The 19,271-nt window shown below is 38.3% G+C and overlaps 3 protein-coding genes across 6 annotated transcripts; 2 read left to right on the top strand and 1 right to left on the bottom strand.

The window, feature by feature from the left end:
* Positions 1 to 220: 220 nt before the first annotated feature.
* Positions 221 to 4,820, top strand: LOC110851464 (protein argonaute-1-like). Of its 2 annotated transcripts, XM_035852642.1 has the most exons (8): positions 221 to 368; positions 649 to 816; positions 931 to 1,297; positions 1,421 to 1,680; positions 1,743 to 1,880; positions 1,941 to 2,314; positions 2,411 to 2,906; positions 3,004 to 4,820. In XM_035852642.1, the coding sequence occupies exons 4-7, from the start codon at positions 1,536 to 1,538 to the stop codon at positions 2,555 to 2,557; spliced, it is 804 nt and encodes a 267-aa protein (XP_035708535.1). In that variant the 5' UTR covers positions 221 to 368; positions 649 to 816; positions 931 to 1,297; positions 1,421 to 1,535; the 3' UTR covers positions 2,558 to 2,906; positions 3,004 to 4,820. The 2 variants fall into 2 exon arrangements, with proteins under 2 accessions (XP_035708535.1, XP_035708536.1); XM_035852643.1 differs by lacking the exons at positions 221 to 368; positions 649 to 816; positions 931 to 1,297 and having other exon boundaries at positions 1,316 to 1,680.
* Positions 4,821 to 4,979: 159 nt separating this feature from the next.
* On the top strand, positions 4,980 to 15,987 carry LOC110850629 (muscle LIM protein Mlp84B). 3 transcript variants are annotated; one of them, XM_035852639.1, is made up of 25 exons: positions 4,980 to 5,118; positions 7,863 to 7,985; positions 8,065 to 8,161; positions 8,229 to 8,294; positions 9,891 to 9,927; positions 11,346 to 11,411; positions 11,468 to 11,525; positions 11,589 to 11,685; positions 11,860 to 11,947; positions 12,713 to 12,767; positions 12,861 to 12,877; positions 12,962 to 13,019; positions 13,088 to 13,116; positions 13,201 to 13,263; positions 13,392 to 13,427; positions 13,507 to 13,554; positions 13,626 to 13,655; positions 13,736 to 13,789; positions 13,875 to 14,060; positions 14,126 to 14,191; positions 14,258 to 14,351; positions 14,429 to 14,457; positions 14,531 to 14,554; positions 14,640 to 14,719; positions 14,794 to 15,985. In XM_035852639.1, exons 2-25 carry the CDS (start codon positions 7,926 to 7,928, stop codon positions 14,832 to 14,834), a joined length of 1,479 nt encoding a protein of 492 aa, XP_035708532.1. In that variant the 5' UTR covers positions 4,980 to 5,118; positions 7,863 to 7,925; the 3' UTR covers positions 14,835 to 15,985. The 3 variants fall into 3 exon arrangements, with proteins under 3 accessions (XP_035708532.1, XP_021953785.1, XP_021953787.1); XM_022098093.2 differs by lacking the exon at positions 9,891 to 9,927 and having other exon boundaries at positions 4,981 to 5,118; positions 14,794 to 15,987; XM_022098095.2 differs by lacking the exons at positions 9,891 to 9,927; positions 11,860 to 11,947 and adding an exon at positions 12,000 to 12,066 and having other exon boundaries at positions 4,982 to 5,118; positions 14,794 to 15,987.
* Positions 15,424 to 19,212, bottom strand: LOC110850628 (DNA repair protein complementing XP-C cells homolog). Its single transcript, XM_022098092.2, has 8 exons — positions 19,018 to 19,212; positions 18,719 to 18,945; positions 17,724 to 18,652; positions 17,405 to 17,646; positions 17,104 to 17,332; positions 16,843 to 17,020; positions 16,610 to 16,761; positions 15,424 to 16,535 (listed from the first exon to the last, which is right to left on the bottom strand). The coding sequence occupies exons 2-8, from the start codon at positions 18,897 to 18,899 to the stop codon at positions 16,254 to 16,256; spliced, it is 2,193 nt and encodes a 730-aa protein (XP_021953784.1). The 5' UTR covers positions 18,900 to 18,945; positions 19,018 to 19,212; the 3' UTR covers positions 15,424 to 16,253.
* Positions 19,213 to 19,271: the final 59 nt, after the last annotated feature.

Raw genomic sequence — 19,271 nt, 5'->3', positions numbered from 1 at the left:
TAGAATAAAAAAAAGTGTGTAAATTAAAAATGTGTCTAAAACCAGCAAATGCGAAAACTCATTGTTCCATACTCTTCCATGTGAGGCCACTTGAGACTATAGACAGACACGCCGACCACCACCACCACTACCACCGACGAATTAAAAAAATGCCTAACGGTCAAGACTGGACAGCGAGCACGGAGAAGATTCGAGAGCGTCGTCTGCTTTTCCCTTCTCTTGCCTCACTCTCTTCCCATATTCCTTCCTGTGCGGATCGTCCTCTACATTTCTCCGACTTCAAAGTTCTGAGAAGTTGACCAACAGTTTTCGAACTTATATTTCCAATCCACCAAGTCTCCACCCCACACAGAATTCTACTGAACAAGGTGAGTGATGGTATTTCTTCACTTTTTGATGGGAAGAGAAGAAAGGGTGAGTTAATTTCTAAAGGTCAGATCAAGGTGAGTTTTTTTTTGAGACTGATTGTGGAACAGAAAGATTTATGGGTATGGTTCTTAGTTCTTAGATTCAATTTTAGTTTTAGCTCTTATTACCTAGAGGAGGAAGGGATTGATTGATTTTTGAAAGAAATCTCATTTTTTTAGACTAGTTGATTGATTGCAAGAGAGAGAGGAATTTAATTGATTTTGTGGGTGTCGTTTTCAGATGGCTGACAGAGTGAAAGAACTCACGAAGCAGATGGACGACGTGAGGATGTCGTCGCCAGTGAAGAAGCGGCCACACCTCCCGCTCACTGAGGCCCGACCACTCCGCGTGAAAGGCGAGCCTCGACTCGACGTGAAAAAGATTTCAATCGTGGTGAATCACTATCCCGTAAGTTCGAATTAGTTGAAACTTTAAATTAATTAATCTAATTATGTTTCTAATTGGCTTATTAATTAATTTACTTATAATATTGAGGTATTTTTCTTTTCTCTTGTATTCCAGGTCACCTTCGAACGAAACTTTCCCCAAACGCTTACGACGCAGTAATTGAGAATGTGGAAAATCGTATCGTCCGACCAGACAGCTGCCGCCGCCGCGAAGAAGAGGAAAGATGCTCAGGTGTTGAAAGCGGCGAAGGAAGGGCGCGAGATGGCTGGGCTCCCCGACCGAATGCTGCCCATCATCTGGAAGGAATTTGAGACCCAGTGCCAGGCCACGCTTAGAGCCACGACTCCCTTCGATGGGAAAAAGAACGTCTACACAGCCAGACGTCTACAACTTCCGAATGGGGACGCCTTCACGGCCACTTTTGACATGGATGATCCAGACGACCCGGACAAACGGAGGCGATTTCGAGTCACGATAAAACGTAAGTAAAAAAAGCATGTCTAACAAATTAAAACTTGAACACCCAACGTTTTTGAAATTCTAATTCATTCATCGATTTGTGTGCTAATGTAAAAGTAATTTCCTCTCTTCATTAATTTCTTAGTGGTCGCGACAGTTGCCACCAACTCGGTGATCGAGTTTCTTGGATCAGGGCTGGAGAGGGGCAAACAGGTTGTCCAGCCTCAGGATGTGATCCAAGGCCTCGACGTCCCCCATCAATGCACTTCATCAGCTGCAACCGCAGCTTCTTCAATCCTTTCCCACAGAACAGACATCCGCTGGATTCAATGTTGGAGTTGCTGCACGGCCACTATCAGTCGTTGTGCCTCGGATCCGAAAATACTGCTACTCTCAATATTGATTGTAAGGACGATCCACTTAATTAATTTCGACTGCTTGATATGGAACTCTTGTTTATTTTGCAGTGGCGACCAAGGCGTTCTATAAACAAACGCCACTTGCAGAGTTTGCTCGCAGTGTTTTAAAGTTGCACAAGGATGACTCGCTCGACCTTGTTTGTTGGGACGACCGAACGATTGATGTGGTCTCGGAAGCTTTGAGAGGTAAGGTGATAATAATAATTGCAGAACGTAGTCTTACAGTGGATTCTTTTTGTGTGCAAGGCAAACTCATCAAATATGGAACAGGACGTTGCAATCAGAAAGGTGTCTACGAGAAGTACCACCAATTCACGGCGAATGGGCTGATCTTGCGGTCCGCGGAAAATTACGAGTTCAACATGACAGACGAAAAGGGCATCACAAGGTCAATCAACATTGTCCAATACATGCAAAAATTCAAGAACACGACCATTCGCTTCCCCAAATGGCCCGTGGTGCATATTGGGAATAAGAACATGACGAACTACGTTCCACTCGAGCTGTGCATGATCATCACGCAGCCGTATCGCAGAAAAATGGAACCCAAGCTCACGAGCGCTATGATCAAAGGCGTTGCCATCGAGCCAGTGGCTCGTTTCAAGGCAATCGACCAAGCGGTAAGAAATCCTCGATTTTTTAATTAAGATTTGAGCATCGTATAAAATTGATAGCTAAAAAGTTACGATATTTATTATTTTGTCTTGTTTTTACAGAGAAAAGGAAGTTCTTCGAAACCAACCGAGCTTATCCCACGCGCATCAAAGTTTTATCGTGACTCGAAATCGCCTCCGTTTGTCCGGGTCATCTGGATCGTCCATGTCGAAAGTGGCCGTGAAGGCGTCCCCATTCGGAAGTTGTAGACGTCTGGCTGTGTAGACGTTCTTTTTCCCATCGAAGGGAGTCGTGGCTCTAAGCGTGGCCTGGCACTGGGTCTCAAATTCCTTCCAGATGATGGGCAGCATTCGGTCGGGGAGCCCAGCCATCTCGCGCCCTTCCTTCGCCGCTTTCAACACCTGAGCATCTTTCCTCTTCTTCGCGGCGGCGGCAGCTGTCTGGTCGGACGATACGATTTCTACATTCTCAATTACTGCGTTATAAATTTTACGACGCAGTAATTGAGAATGTGGAAATCGTTACGATTCGTAATGATACAGCGTTTGTGGAAAATTTGGTGGCTTACCGAGCTCAACATCTTCTCGAGAGGGAGGGGTGAGTAAAAGCTTCTTCTGCTTCATACTTAGTCGAAATCTTTTCTGCGTGTATTTATTTAGTTGCAAATTTTCACGAAATTTGTGTTTTTTTGCAGTGAGAAGGCTGACTTGGTCGATCTCGCCGAAAAGTTGACAATTCATCCCGACTTGGCCAAACGCTATTCGATGTTCTTCGTATAAAGTATGGATCTTAAACTACACGACTTCATAATGATAATTGGATTGATAAAGTCGATTTTCTATTATTCTTCCATTGTTGTTAATATTTTTATTTACTTATTTATTTTGTTGAAGTCATTTTATTGACTGTTTTGGATTTATTTCATGTAAAAAGATTCTTTTACTGTCATTTAGATTACTTTTAATTCATGGCAGTTTAAATTATAACTCATTTTAAAGTTTAGAATAATTTAGTGAAGTTGTCACAAAAATATGTTACAACTATTTAGACATGTGCAATAAAATATGGCATACTAAAAATTGCTAAATTGTTATAAATTGCATGCATAGATTCCTCCACTACTGGAGACCACTTTGACATTGATACATACCAGACTAATTAAATTATGCAATAGTGTGACGACTTTTAAGACAGTATGTTTTGTTACGTCTACTGTTGCTGAAATGTTGCAGAAAGCTCAACAGCTTTGTCAATCAAATTCTCATGCATGACATTCACGTTGTTATCGCACAAATTGTCAACGGCCTTGCATGCCTATACTGCACACACACACGTACCACGCCATGCGCAAAGTTATCATTAAGAATAAGATGAGTTTATGTTGTTGATTTCTTAAAACGTGATAGAATCGAGATAAAAATGAGTTGCATTAGTAAGCCCTATTTTCGGTGTGGAATTCAATGCAATACAAGTTAAAAATACACATCCGAAGCAAGAACTCTCTCTTCTTCCAGCTCCAGACAAGTACAAAACTTTTAATATTTTGTGACTACTATTTCCTCGCCCTACCGACCTTTTCGTCGTCACTGTAAATAAAAATGCTCATGCTCAAAACAGATTTGTGGATGCACTATTTAGTTGGCAAATCACTCCTTGCCATCGTAGTATTTCTCCTGAAAAAAAGTAACTATATTGACAACACGGTTGTCTCCTCCGTTTATTTATCGTGTGGGCGTCAATTCAACAACGCTTGTCCATGGGACGACATTCGCTAATCTAGAAATGACAACAGTTATATAATAACAGCACATAAACTGTTTACTCAAGTTCTATTATTGTCCCCCGACTCCCACGATGTTGGTAAAATGGCCTGAAATCGCTTTTACGAAATTATTTAAACTAATAATTCGCCCGTCTTTCTTTGCGTAAGTAAACGTAAAAAAATAATTTCATACACGATACAAGGTTGCCATCAAGGTTTTTCAGGTATTGACAGGAGTTCGGAAATTATGGCTGGCATGCGAAGGCGACGGTATGCATGAGACGGTTTCTTGTTATCGTATGAGGTGTATGATGCCGTTGTTTAGATCTGTTTAAGCAGTGGCAGAGATAAAAAATATATGTCCGCCACATCTCAGCAACAGATTACCGTGGCCTTAGTCGAAGTGGAGGCGAAGATACTGAGTAATGTTTCAGAACGAGGATGATAAGCTTTGCAATTGTGGGTGTGTGCCATTCCTTGGTGGTAAGTGTATAGGTAAGTGTAAGTGTGAATGTAAAAAAAAACGTGCTTTCACCCACAATTCCGAGCACGAGTTGTCCCATACAATGTTGGTACAGTACTATTCGAGCTCTGGAACATCCAACCATCATTTGATGTTTGATATGTGAAAATAATGGTAAGACTTGGATTTGATTTTTGAGTGAGACACGCGACGACGAACGTGTTGGCGATATTATTCTGCATGAGAAAAATTAAGGACACAATTTGTGAGAGCACTGATCATGAAGCCATCGTGGGCTCTCGACTTTTCGAACAGTTCGGAGCGTGGTAGTCGGTAGAGTATAGGACACGTAGGTGAGTGCGATGGTGTTATCAGCGAAAACGTGGGACGACGACGTCTATTCCCAGTTCGGGGAGCCGTGCGCAAAATTTTCAACAAAACTAAAGAGATCCTACAACTAGCATTTTTATGCGCTAAGTGATTCAGACCGTTCCGCAGTGACTCGGTTAGTGTCTTGTGCTCCACACGCTTTTTTAGTTTGTGGTGAACCTCTCGTTGTCTTTGTGTTCGGATCGCAACTCTCGGTAAGTACAAAAGTTCTCATTGTTCGTCTTAGCTAATTTTTCTGTGAGGATTTATTACGGATAATAATTGATCATTTTGAGATGGACAAAGTGTAATTGTTAGGCAGGTCCATTACCTACAATTCAAAAAATTCTCGTAAGAATATAAAGGGGTTTTTAAAACCAATACTTTACCAACAGTTTAGAACTGTTAGATAGCCTTGTTTCCGCACGGAAGTGAAAAATCTTTCGACAATTTAGCTCAAAATTCAAGGTTGATTGGGAAAACATTTCACCTGGTTTGAAATTTATCGTCACGAAAAATCTACAGACTGAAGATGCCAGGGCATTTGGCCAATTTACGTACGATGATCTAATTCCTTACATATGCAGGATATTTATTAAGATGCATTACGACATACCTCAAGTCACCGAATTCTTGCTCAAAGCCATTTATAGTGAAAAATTTGTGACCCGGAGGTAGCTCAAATGCATACACAATAAGTTGAAGGGACAGGCTACTTGACCAACTTGAGTCTACGGATTCTACTACATTTAGGATTTCATTATTTCCACATTTTAATAGAAAACTACTACCATTACTACAACTACTGGTAGAGAAATAATCCCGATTGGGAGAAGGGGATGCAGTCATCAAGGCGATACTGATGATGGAGGATACTATGTGTGCATGGCGTTCCATAAAAAGACCTGGAAGAGATTCGAAGTGAGAGGGAGTGGGTTAAAATTAGCCATGATGATCTGATCTCTCGGATTGCCTTCTCTCTCTTAACGTGCGCTGTGGGCTATGCATACGACTGCAGTTGCTAAATTCAGGATGAGTTGGTTTTCTACACACGGTGACTTGTTCCCTGGTCTCAACCAAGCAGGAAATAGACCGTTTGCCACTGAAACATTTGTTGCTGAATGCCAATCCGTGGTGGTGACACGAACCAGGTTTTTTTACGGGACAAACCGGGGAATTGTACTCACTCTCAGAGGCTCCCTGGAGACCACGAAAAATGGGAAAAAAAGGTTTAGCATAACACAATAAATTGGCAGGTTTTTATCGCATTCTTCTCGTTGAAATTTGGGAGAATCTTAAATTTGGAAAATGACTCCTTTTATAGACGGAATAGAAAAAAGAAGAGAAATTCACCTGGATTTAGCAACATTTTCCAAAAGCATTGTTCGTATCATGTATCGTAAGAAATTTAAGATTGCTATACATTTCAAGGAAAAATGTTACACTTTTGACACGAGGTGTGACTTTTGAGTAGGTTGGGCATTCATTCGAGTCATTCTGAATTTAAAACAACAATGACAACTTATTTTTAAAATGTTGGCTCAAGATCAGAAACACATAAAAACACTGTTATCCGTCCAGTCTGGACCACGTCACTTGTAAATGAGACATTATCACCAGTGCAACTTACACGTATAATATGACCTCAATGGTATTAAACTTTCTTCTCAAACTAGATACAAATAACCACAAAAACTGTGCAGGAACCGGAAAAGTTCAAGAACCACATTAATTCTTCACTGCTCTGAAAATGAGTGATCGGTCGGTCCGTCATACTGCTTTTAACCTGAAAAAGATTACACGGTCTGAAGGCAAAGAATTAATGCAATGCAGGTTTCTAGTTCATAATCTCTCTCCTAAACAAACTTGAATGAGAAGGTAATCTGGACGAGATTTTGAGATCCGATGTTGCACATATTTACATAGTTTCAGTTTTCACTGCACAAACGTGTGTGCATCCTTTCATTTCAAGCGTTAGTACAAAAATGTTATTGCAAATCTACGAAATCTGGCATTTTCCCACGACAGATGAAGCTCTGTCCTTATTTACATGAACAACGGGTCGACCCATATCACTCCTTGAGCCAAAATAACACAGCTTTATGATCCGTTTGTTGTGGAACAACACTTAAGAGTTCATGATTGGATAATGGAAAAAGTCACCCCACCCACGGTTTTATGATATCGACTTGTCAACAGCGGCTGTTCCTCGTGAAACGAGGCTCCCTTTGCAAACAAATTTCGAATATTCCGGCTGAGTATTAAACTGTCGATGATGCTCCAGTTTCATTTCAAGGTAGACTCCTGGGTAGACATCACGCGAGACGAGGATTTCACCTCTCGAGAAATTATCCTCCCCTCTTCTTAACAAAGTTGTTTGAGGAAGGAAACATCTCCCGCACCTGCATGAATCACGATGTTAATTTTAGCAACAAAATTTGGCAAGTGGCCCTGAGTTTCCTGATTTGGTAAAAGGGAACACGATATTAAATCTTTCACATCTTCCTCCTCCCCACACGACATAACTGTCCTGCACCAAAGTCGCTCATCGTCGTCCCATTGAATTTCCCTACATCAATGCAATACAAATAAAAGATTTCCTTCACGATATGCATATCTATCCATGTCAGTCTGCTACGAGTCTTTCCTGTCTGACAGAACATGCAAGCATGCAGTAATTCAGTCTGAAACCGATCCATTTTGTTATCGGTTCTCTACTTCTCTCTGTGTTTATTATGTCTCACTTCTTAATGTCCCATCATCGGATCGCTATCTTTTACATCCATCTCACCAGCAGTTGGAGTATTCCAACTTTTACTGACGCAACATAACTGACGTATCTTGTACACCTGAAAAATGATAAAGTGCATCTCATAAAATTCATAAATGTTTACACAAAACAAAGACAAAACATGACACGACTCGTTGCAGGAAATTGATATATGAATGTTTTTCACAGCTTTCGACATGCCACTCAAGCCTCCAGATAACGCAAAATGCCCCAAGTGCGGAAGGTCTGTATATGCTGCCGAGGAGCGTCTTGCCGGTGGTCACAAATGGCACAAGACATGCTTCAAATGTGGTAAATTTAAAGCTTTTGAGCTAATTTGTATCGATTAGGAGACGCAGCAACCACTTGATTAATAAAAATTGCATTTCAGGAATGTGCAACAAGATGTTGGATTCCACAAACTGTGCCGAGCACGAGGGAGAGTTGTTTTGCAAAGTGTGCCATGCCAGGCAGTTTGGACCTAAGGGGTGCGTACTCGATTGACCGAATTATATGCAACCTCAGATAAATGTAAGACTACGTGATACTTTACAGGTATGGATTCGGTGGTGGTGCCGGATGTCTGTCCATGGACACGGGTGAACAATCTCAGGAAGGAAGGTAGGAACTACATGATGCTTGTTATTTTTTCTGTCAATCTCTCCACCAAACACGATGAAACTGAGGTTTGAAAGCATTGCAGTAACATGACACCAAAGAGAAGGTGAACTTTTGTATTGGGAAATTGTATGTATAGCAAGTAGGGAAATCTGAGAAAGTCTCATTTTCCTCTGGTTGACTGGGTTAGATGAGATTTGAGACAGCTCCAGCCAGCATTTACTCAATTAAGTAAATTGAAAAGGAGAGATACACAGAATATTAAGAAGAGTAGACTGCAGGGGAATGGGGGATGATGATTAATACTGATTTGAGTGCGTCGTATTTGTTAATTGTAGCAGTGAATTGATTTACTTAATAGCTTTTCTCCCAGCTACATATGCACCTTTCTGATTCTGCTAACTTTTATACTTAGGATTAACGTCAGTCACCTACTTTCTGCTGCCACTGCTGCTATGCCATTCATTCCGTATATTTAGTTATTACCTTATCTTAGGAACAGTCAGCTACACATGCTACATTGAACACTAATTTCGCCTTGTGTCTAACATCGTGCTCACACACATAATACTAAATACTACGCATTATTTCCAACTACGTTTTCTTAAAAATTAATGTAAAACCTAAAATGCTGAGTTATCCATTGGAATTTATTTGTTGCCGTGCTTCAAGGATTATGTCCACAGTGCTTCCCTTTAATGGAATTGTAATTGTCTCTATTGTGTGATATGCGATAATGTTTAATTGCAAAAGTACAAGTCCTGCAATATGTTAGAAATTCGGGAGTTATAAGTTTCTGATCATTTGGATTTATAGGAACAATACACAGCACAACTTTTCACGATTTTTACGTATTATATTTTTTTGCATTGTGTAATCCCATGTCCAATTTTTCACCGCTTGTCCCTTGTTAAAAGTGGGACGACACGTCGTCACGTTTGCGAGGAATGTTACCGAGAAGAGTATAATTTATTTCTGTCAAGTTTTCGAAAGTCGGTGCGCTCAAATATTTTTTGTCAGTTAATCATCGTTCCAACTGAATGTTGAAGTCAGTATTTTTAATTATTTAAAGACCTCAAACGAGGTTCGGATGGGGTGCAATTAACTTTTGTCACTCGTTTCATTAGGCAACAAACAAAGATACTACAGTGACATAGTGTCGGTCGGGTAGGTTTAGTTTTTCCGATGGCACTTGCATCTTCATAACATAGTGTTAGTCAACGTTGTAAAAAAAAATTTTCTACGTGAACTGCACGTTCTTTCTACACATTCTGTCCTATTTTCCTGTTCCCTCCAATCTTCTATTTTTACATTCTTTATCATCTTTATCATCTTTGTGTGTAATTAAAATTAATAGGTTTTGGCAGTACTGGTAATAAAATATTCCAAATTTTTCGTATATAATCAAAACTTTTACTTCTGCAGAGATCAATCAGAATGATTAGCATAGTTTTTATGAGGCAAAATGGATAGATTTTTCGCTACAATTATAGACGTTTGGATAAAATTAAGTTGCTCTATATGCAAAAAATGTCAATGGAAGTATTACTCATTAAGCAGGCTTTAAATATACCGTATACTATTTTTGCGACAATGTAGGTGCGCAAAAAGATGGAATTTCGCACTGCACTATTCGGTGAGACATTGTTTCACGTTTTATCTCAGTATTTTCCATAATTTTGTGTACAAGAAAATGAGTGAGTGACATTTTGCGTAATGTTATTTCTTTCATAATATGTAGTCTGGTCTCAGGTTTTATGTATGCATGGTCTAGCAAAGAAAATTGAATCAACCATCCTAGAAAAGCTATACGTATTTAATAATTATAAATATTTTGTAAGGTTTTACTGTGCACGTGGTTAAAATGGACAAAAATAAACTACTTTTCATGTGAATCCTATTTTTGCATGAATTCAATACTATTTGTTCAGACGCTTAAAACGCTGAGCTGAAAATTGAAATTACGTACTAAATTAAATTGACAAGTGTTGTTATCAAATTGAGTCAGGATAATCGTAGTTTTTAATTATTAACTTTTTCTCAAACTTACCCATTAAGACAATTATCTATGTATTTTATTTAAGCCGTTGTCGTAATAATTGCAAGACTTAAGTTTTTGTTTTAAGATTTTTTCAGCCAAGGTGTTTGGTTTACTGCTAATGATTATACTGTTAACTCACCCATTAATGAAATTTAGACGGTGTATGTATTTCGATGACCAATATTTTAAATACTTCATTGGATGCGGATGGAATGTGGCAATTAAGAGATCTTGACAAAAAATATCTTAATCTCCTTTAGTGTTGCAAATAATTTTCCAGGATACGTTTTGGTGCTCAGCATTTTGGGTTTTTATTCACTTTTACATATCTTGATGTTTCTAGTTCTAAAAGATGAATGTGCTAGTAAATATTGGTCAACATGATTGCGTTCAATTCAATTACTCGAATAAGCTTCTTTACTCTAACCTAAAAAAAACTTTCTCATTGATGTTTATTATACTGAAAAACGTACTGGTCCTCCTATTACCTGCGTACCTAAAAAGTGTACGCAGTTCAAGCAGATTTCCACATTATCTCCACAACTTTGACCTCATCAGATCGATTTTCAGTCACCATTTAGAAAAATTAATAGATGAGTTCGTAACTCCGTTTTCATAGTATGCATGTACACACATTAGATTTGTAATTCACATGAACCCTGAATCAACACTTGTCCTCCTTCCGTCCATCATGAAAATCAGTATTCATTGTTATGGGTTAACAGTGGTATAGTGATGATTAATAATGACTGTATACAGATTTATGAGAGAATTTATCCCGCATGTACTACAATTTCATTTGCAGCAGAATAGAAATCCCAGAATAAATCATCCATTACAAGATTCATTCATGTTTCTGCTTTTTGATCTACTTTCATGAAATCAACCCTCTTTGTGTAAAAAGTGCTGATCGCTTTCAAGAGTATGAATGAGTGTATGAATGTCTAGACCTTAAATTATCTGCCAACATACTAAAATTAGCGTGAAAATTGACTCTCTTGTAATATTGACAGTGTTAGTGCTGCAAACTCATGGCAGGCTCCAAACACCTCCTGCATCCAGGCTAAGGAGGGCGAAGGGTAAGTGACTGAAGACGAAGCGACTAAAAAACACTAATTTTTAATGATTTTTTTAGTTGTCCTCGGTGTGGAGGAGCGGTTTATGAAGCGGAGAAAATGCTGGCGAAAGGACGAGTAAGTTAATGAAATTTTTTATGTGGTCGAACTTCTTAACGTTTTTTTTCAAAATTATTTTAGGTTTTCCATAAGACTTGCTTCAAGTGTCGGGCATGCAGCAAATTTTTAGACTCCACCTCGCATTGTGACGGCCCAGATCGCGACATTTATTGCAAGGGTGAGCAAAATGACATGATTTTCAGAGAGATTTTTCATTCATAATTGGTCAGAATAGAAATATTTAATTGTTCGTGCAATTCTGTTAATTTCCAATCTATAGTGTTTGTCAATATTATGTATTTTTACCAATTTTTTCAAATAGTCTTAACTATTTTGTACTGAAATTGTGTAGTATGTTACGGCAAGCGTTTCGGACCTTGTGGCTATGGGTTTGGGTTGGGAGCGGGTATTTTGCAGAGCGACGAGTCACTCCAAAACGGGTACTTTGAAAATTCTGTTCACAATTCTAAACTTTTGCTTCGCTTCTTACAGTGTGCTATGGCAAGCATTTCGGTCCGAAGGGGTATTTTGGTGCAACACTAACCACAGATGATGGAGAGTAAGATAACACAATTGACCCTCTCAATCCACTCAAACAATCCTGATACACTAGTCATCTTGATCTGATTTATATGTCAGTAGACGTTTCAATCGTAAAAATATTTAGCAAACTCAATTTTCTGAAGGCTTTCTGCTCAGGAATTTTTAACGTAGGACAAGTTCCACAAAATTTCAATAAAATATTACTGTTTTTTTTAGTTACATACAACTTTTACAGATTTTCACTGTACACGGATAGCTTATTAATATGAAAATATGTAGTTGAACTTTAGGCAGGATTTGTTTTTGCAAATCGTGAAATGAGGGATGACAAACCGCTGTGGTTACTGGTATGCAAAATCATCTAGCAAAACTAATGGGCAGCCGAACTTTGTATGAATTATGCTGCTGACCTGGGCTACTAATTCAACATTAAGCAACTCGTAGAAAAGAGCTAACTTTTTTTAATAATTCACAAAATATAACGCAAAGTAAAAAATATCACTTACCTACGATTTTAAAAGTCGCTTCAATTAAGACAATGCCAATGTAGCTTAACAAAAATATAAGATTGCAATCGCAATTTTGAAAACACACTCACCTAATTTTTACCCACTTTACAAGTTGAATTTTAAATTAATGATCTTTGATGGTCTCAATTTTAGTGACCAGTATTTGTCCAATAAGCCGAATCTCATATCGTCTACAACTACCATCATGGTAAGCAAGCAAAATATACATTTTTGCTGGCATGAAATGCGAAAATTCGGCAATGTATATGTATGCTAAATGTGTTTTTTTTTACTGAAATAGGCTGAAGAAGGCGAGGGGTAAGTGTCTCATTTTTATGAATGAATGCGACTAAATAAACACTGCGTGGATGAAAAAATAATAATCCTTCATGAATTGTTTAGTTGTCCTAGATGTGGAGGAGCTGTGTTTGAAGCTGAGAAAGTTCTAGCAAAGGGTCGAGTACGTAATTTTAATTTTATGCTTAAAATTAATGAGCTTGTTCATGACTAACTTCCACTTTAATTCAGTTGTGGCACAGAAAATGCTTCAAATGCTGGTAAGAATCTTTATTTGTAAAACTAAATGAATGCTCATTAAACTTGAAACTTAATTTAATTCAAAAACAATAATGTCCTTGCAGCGAGTGTAATAAAACGCTAGACTCGATCAATGCCTGTAACGGCCACGATAAGGAAATCTATTGGTGAGTTGACGGTTTTATTACATGAAGAGAAAAAGGGGAGAGTTAAGACAATTGTTTAACTTATTTTTTAACAGGTAAGTAAGTAATTAAGTGAATGAAGGCCTAATTTTCTTTTAAAATTTTCTTAGTAAAACCTGTTACGGAAAGAAATATGGACCAAAGGGGTGAGAAATATAAATTTTTGCTTTTTACCACAAAATTGTTATTCCATAGATTATAATACAATTCTCATTTTGCAATCAGTTATGGATTCGCATGCGGTTCAGGCTTTCTACAAACTGACGTTATGCCGTAAGTTGGCCACGCTTTAAATAAAAAAAATTATTTTGAGGACAAATAATATTTTGTCTGTAAATGCGTAGGAACGAAGAAAACGACACACAGAGACCAAGGTTAGTATTAATAATTATCTAAACTTCTCACCTAATCTTATTTGGAGGGGACATGGCTTCATTTCTCTTTTTCTACCAAGCTATGCTGCGTCAAGGGACTACTCAAAAATCAAGCCGACGAATCCAGGAGATGGGTAAGCATTTTATTTTGATTAATAAATAAGGCTAAATAAACGCCGTGTGGATGAAAAAAACAATAATCTTAAATTAATTAATTAGCTGTCCACGTTGTGGTGGTGCCGTCTACGAGGCGGAGAAAATGCTGGCAAAGGGCTCGGTATGGCATAAAACTTGCTTTTCATGCGCGTCCTGCCGAAGGCCCCTGGATTCGATTTTGTCTTGCGATGGTCCAGACCGAGAAATTTACTGCAAAGCTTGCTACGGCAAAAATTTCGGACCTAAAGGGTAACCCAAATCAGTAAATGAATATAGTTTTGCGGGATCAATTTTAATGATTTGTGTGCATCCAGTTATGGGTACGGCTACTCTCCCACCTTGATCTCCGTTACTGGAGAATCCACTGCCCCGTTGTCACAGTACGTATTTTACGATCTAGGGTTATCATCAGTGAATAAAAAATACTAATTTTCGCAAATTTGTAGGAACATTGAGGGAGAAAAGGCACCCGAAGGTGAAGGCTGTGGTAGGTGTGGCATGAAAGTATTTGAGGCTGAGAAGATGCTCGCGAAAGGGAGGGTACGTAGTTCATGAGTATTTAAATTGTTATTTTAACGAATTTCATCCATGTTTAATATAATTTTTCATTTTCATAGGTGTGGCATCGTAGGTGCTTTTACTGCAGGTAAGTAATTGGAAAATTTTGCATATATGCGTAAATCGCAAAATTAATAATCACATGTGTTTCACCATTTCAGCGATTGTCGACGCAGTTTGGATAGGTGAGTTTCTTTTGAAAAATATTTAGTTACACAAAGTTAAAATGAATAAGTTGCACCATTTTCATTTAATTTCATTCATTTTCAGTACCAATACTAATGACGGGCCTGACGGAGATATTTACTGCAAAGGTTGCTATGCAAGACGCTTCGGACCTAAAGGAGTTGGTGAGTCTACTTTGTTCATTCACAATTTATTCAAATTTGTGTGCTAAATTCTAATTCGTGGTTGATTCTTCCAGGGTACGGAATAGGTGCAGGAGCTCTGCAAATGATTCAATAATCACTGCCAGGAATTAATCCTTCATTAAATACCGACAAAGCCATCATCATCATCATTAACCCGAATTGAAACCAAATGATTAAACTGCTGAGTTGAAATTATCAGTAATTGGTCAGCATGTTGCTCTAATTCTAATTCTAATCTATGCAGGTAGCTATTTTGGCAATTATCATGATAAGCTTATTACTACGGCTGATAAGCTGAGGTCCTACTACATACGTTGTATTGTGCATTTTATTATTTTGAACTGATTGATGTATTTATCAAACTTGTCTGAGACCAAATTGAGCGTTAAGACATTTTTATGTTATTTTATGTTTTTTTTCTTTCTTGATATGAAGAAGAAGCAGGTTATTTCGGATTATGGTTATGTGTATGCATGTATTTCATAACGTTGTTGTACTCTCTCCTAGTCAGTCGGTGCATGCTTAAATGTGGACATGGATGCGGTCAACTCTTCTTTCGCTTGATATAATTGTGTATATCACCAACATTAGTATGTAAAATTACAGATATTTTCGTCTTACAAAAATTTCTAGACTTCTGCTTGCTCTGCTGATGAACTGAATGTGTTTGAGGTGTTTTTTCCTCAAAAATCTACTTGAATGATGACTGAAAACATTTCTCTTCTCCTTGTTGTTGGGACGTGTTTATCCGACGTGTAATCACACGACACATCCAATAACAGCGTTACTAGGTCCGCTAATGTATGTATGGATAAAGTATAATTTACTGTATGCCAATAAGTTGATATTTTCTTTCCGTTTTCATCTTACTGCTATTATTACTTGTGTACGTAGAGCGTAATTATTCTGCTAATTATTAATCTACGGTTTCGTTTTAATGCATCATCATCATCATGTGTTGTCGTCACCCGAGGGAGGAGTCCATTAATGTATGTTTGATGAAAAAAGCGAGATTGTAGTCCAGCTATGTATTCCGTTGCTTTAGAATATTATTTACTGAGATGTTTTTTGGCTGCGTTTGAATAATTACAATAGAAAATGCCTAAAATATAGCTGCAGCCGTAAATGCCACCACTATCAGTATCACTTACACAAATAAGCGTAATTTTTCATTACTGCTATTAAGTCTCAATGAATGTACGACAAAACAAACCAAATCTTGCTAATAAAATAAATTATCCACTATATTTACGATGGTATGATATTATTGTTCTTAAAAAATAATATCGTATTTTTATTTGGCATATATGTTCGGTTAACTTACAAGGGTGTAAGTTGTACAAAAGGTGTAGTCATTTGAAAAAGTAGAAAATTATATTGAATGATTGGTTAAGCTAAGTACTTGTCAAATTAAATTTCGTAATCACTCGGGTTGAATAATACTTAGTTAATACCCAATTAAATGCATGTCGTTATTAAATATTATTATAACTTATTTTGTAAAATATTCGGTTCATTTCTTGAGCTTTCTTCCTTTCTTGGGAGGAGGTGACGAAGACCTTGTGGCAGAAGTCTCTTTCTTTCGCTTCGCTGGAGCCCTCTTAGTCACGTTGTTAGATTTGAATGAACTTGATTGTGATTGATTAGCACGAGATTCGGAGGAACTATAAGCACCCAAATTATACTTTTTATCTAATCGTATCTTAATAATAACTAATCTAAATAGCCTTCGCCAGTTTCCTACGACTCTAGCTCTGCGCTTTTCCTCTGCTTTCCTAACTTGTTCATCTTGGTCCTATAATTATTTTAGGAATCAATGTCAAATTTTCTGTATTACGATTGCGAATCATAATTTATTTGTATTCCAACCTGGTTCCAAGCATCAAGAAGAATCTCTTTGAACTCTTCACAAACCACAAACCCATCAAATACTGGGCGAGAGATACCACTGAATTCAAATCCCGTCAGGGCTGGTGCACAGTCGATATCCAACTTTTTAGCGACCTTGTCGAGTCCTGGTACTATTCACATAAGGTATAAAAGTAAGTATAGGCATGCTAACTGTAAATCTGCTATTATATATTATATTTTTTTAAACTTACAAACTAGATGGACTGCTCCTTTTGGCACCATTTCCGGTTTGTACAGTTCTACGTTCCCATATGCACTTCGTGGAACTTTTCCATCCTTTGCTACTGGAGGCATGTAGTCAGTAACTTGCCAATATCCAAAAAGTTCCAAGTCTTGATCTCTAGGTACAGACGCCCATGACCCAGTACTCTATTCATTCCAGTTATATTTCAATTATTGAAATAATTATGGATTTCTGCACAATTTACGGTACATATGTAACTACGATTTACCTGTTTTACCATTTTCGGCCTACCTTTGACCAACTTGTAAGGGGCTTCACCTAGTTTCACAACTTTGGCTTCCTTTAGCCAGGCTTCTCTCGAGTGTAATGTAGTTACAACTGAACGTTGATAAAACGGGATGCATTTGATGACTCCAACAGGATGAGGATTAGGAGGATAAATGACCTCAAACTTCTTTAGATGCTTTTCTGCCACATACAATGGGTGGTTGATTAACCTGCAAACAAGTTATTTTAAAAATTTTGTATCAGTTAATCCATTTAAATTTATTGAACAATTATGAACTCACTCTGACACATTTTCAGGATATGATCTTTTTGCTACTAGCTTGTCCAGCAAATCATCCTCCAACGTATCTCGTGCGGTGGCAAAGGTTCGGTACGGTTCAAGGGTCTCATCAAACCAGTCACTGTCAGCTCTGCTCTTCACAACCATTTGAAGCCATTTACTGACATAACGTCTGGTGACGTCTTTCACTTTACCATCGTTATCTATTCCGAGTACATACAGCATTGGTTTTGATGCTTTTGCCTTAAAAAATAAAATTATTTGAGTTATTGATTAAGATTACTATTCAATATTCAATAACGAGTACAGATCAAACTTACCTCAAATGGAGCATCCTGACTAGCTTGATACTTCTCAAGATCTATAGGTACCCATCGCTGGCGCCTTGGAATATACACCTCTACCCAATCGTCAACTGGAAGGAAATTTGTAATTTTCTTACTCTGAGAATTCTTCTTTGGATTAAGGAGCGACTCGAAATCTCTGTCCTCTTGGTCACTAGAGCTCCGTCGTGTCTTCCGAGCTTTACTCTTGGAAGAAGTACTCGGTCCCGGTTCTACATCTTTTGATTTCACATTGTTCTTCTTCTTTGCAGCTACTCCCTTTCCTATCTTCTTCTTCTTGGTCTTAGCTTCTGACTCACTGTCGTAGTCAGGATCGTCATCGTTGGCATCTGTCTTCGCAGGAGTGATCCCTGTGTCGCCTTCATCTTCTTTTGGCTGCACTGGTTTCTTCAACAACTCGTCAGAGGAAGGCCGAAGTGGAAGAGGTTGCATTGAGTGAATCAACCTGACTTCGAATCCCGCTGCTCTCAGAAGAAGGACGGCGAGTAGCACACGATGAAAGGGCTTCAGGTATCGTAGACACTCCTCTTCGTTAAAATACTGTTTCAAAACTTGTTCAATGCCGTCCAGAGTATCAACATCGTCAAAATTTGTTTCTGCTAGCATATCATGATTTGGCTCAACGGCGGTAGAATACCAGGGACGAAACTTTCTCCGCACCATTCCCAACACTCGTACAAGATATGCGTCGTCTCTATCTAAATTTGATGATGGTATGTTAAATAAATTGCACCCAACCTGCGACATGGCCATTGCTCTCAATTCGTCAGAACAAAGCAGGTCGTTGAGCAAAACGAGTCTTGCCAGGTGGCACAAAACGCTCACTTTGTGCAACGAAACTTGACGATCTTTAACTTCCCGATTTAACTGAAGCCTGAATAACTCTCTAGGGTCGTACTTGTTCACTACATGAAGAAATAGAATAAAACCAAAAGTTAGACAGGACACAGTAACACAACGCTAAACTATACCTTTCTTCAGGGGCCCTCCAACCTGAGGGATTGTAATGACTAATCCACTTTCTGGAATTCTCTCGCTAATTTGCTGCTGATGATCCTCCTGTGACGGCAAATCGGGAACCTCCTCCCACTCGTCATCAGACGACGACTCATTGTTCTTATCTATCTTGACACTCCGGCGTTGCCGACTCATCCTTCCTCTCAATAATTGACACACCAAATCCAATCGACAATCTCTTCTGCAAACCAAGTACAAAACAAATAGATGCAGACTTAATTTAACTTCAATTAGTTAACCCGAATTCACCTACCTTCCTTATTTCGAGACACACTTGACCTCCAATTTACTACGGCGACACCAAAACTCAGTAGATTACAAAGATGTTCCAAAGTTTGATAAGTCCTTATCACAAAACATTTAACTTCACGTTTAATTCTCACACTAAATAATAATTGTACTTTTGACAAACGAATTTTAGACGACTTATAAGCGTGTGAAACTGTCGGCGGCTGAAAAAACTCGATGACAGTAGAACTCAACTCGGTGCAGTTACTCCGTGCGACT

Source organism: Folsomia candida, unplaced genomic scaffold (genome assembly GCF_002217175.1).
Source record: "Folsomia candida strain VU population unplaced genomic scaffold, ASM221717v1 Fcan01_Sc006, whole genome shotgun sequence".
Classification (NCBI taxonomy): domain Eukaryota; kingdom Metazoa; phylum Arthropoda; class Collembola; order Entomobryomorpha; family Isotomidae; genus Folsomia; species Folsomia candida.
This window is presented reverse-complemented; position numbering and strand designations above follow the sequence as displayed.

Bases quoted from the DNA above. Each gene is read 5' to 3' on its own strand.
- LOC110850629 (XM_022098093.2), top strand. From the start codon at position 7,871: ATGCCACTCAAGCCTCCAGATAACGCAAAATGCCCCAAGTGCGGAAGG. The intron at 11,686-11,859 runs GTGAGCAAAATG...GAAATTGTGTAG, and splicing joins TCGCGACATTTATTGCAAGG to TATGTTACGGCAAGCGTTTC. The intron at 11,948-12,712 runs GTACTTTGAAAA...TCTCAATTTTAG, and splicing joins GACGAGTCACTCCAAAACGG to TGACCAGTATTTGTCCAATA.
- LOC110851464 (XM_035852642.1), top strand. From the start codon at position 1,536: ATGCACTTCATCAGCTGCAACCGCAGCTTCTTCAATCCTTTCCCACAG. The intron at 1,681-1,742 runs GTAAGGACGATC...TTTATTTTGCAG, and splicing joins TGCTACTCTCAATATTGATT to TGGCGACCAAGGCGTTCTAT. The intron at 1,881-1,940 runs GTAAGGTGATAA...TTTGTGTGCAAG, and splicing joins GGTCTCGGAAGCTTTGAGAG to GCAAACTCATCAAATATGGA.
- LOC110850628 (XM_022098092.2), bottom strand. From the start codon at position 18,899: ATGAGTCGGCAACGCCGGAGTGTCAAGATAGATAAGAACAATGAGTCG. The intron at 18,653-18,718 runs GTATAGTTTAGC...TTCTTCATGTAG, and splicing joins TGGAGGGCCCCTGAAGAAAG to TGAACAAGTACGACCCTAGA. The intron at 16,536-16,609 runs GTTGGAATACAA...AAATAATTATAG, and splicing joins TTCTTGATGCTTGGAACCAG to GACCAAGATGAACAAGTTAG.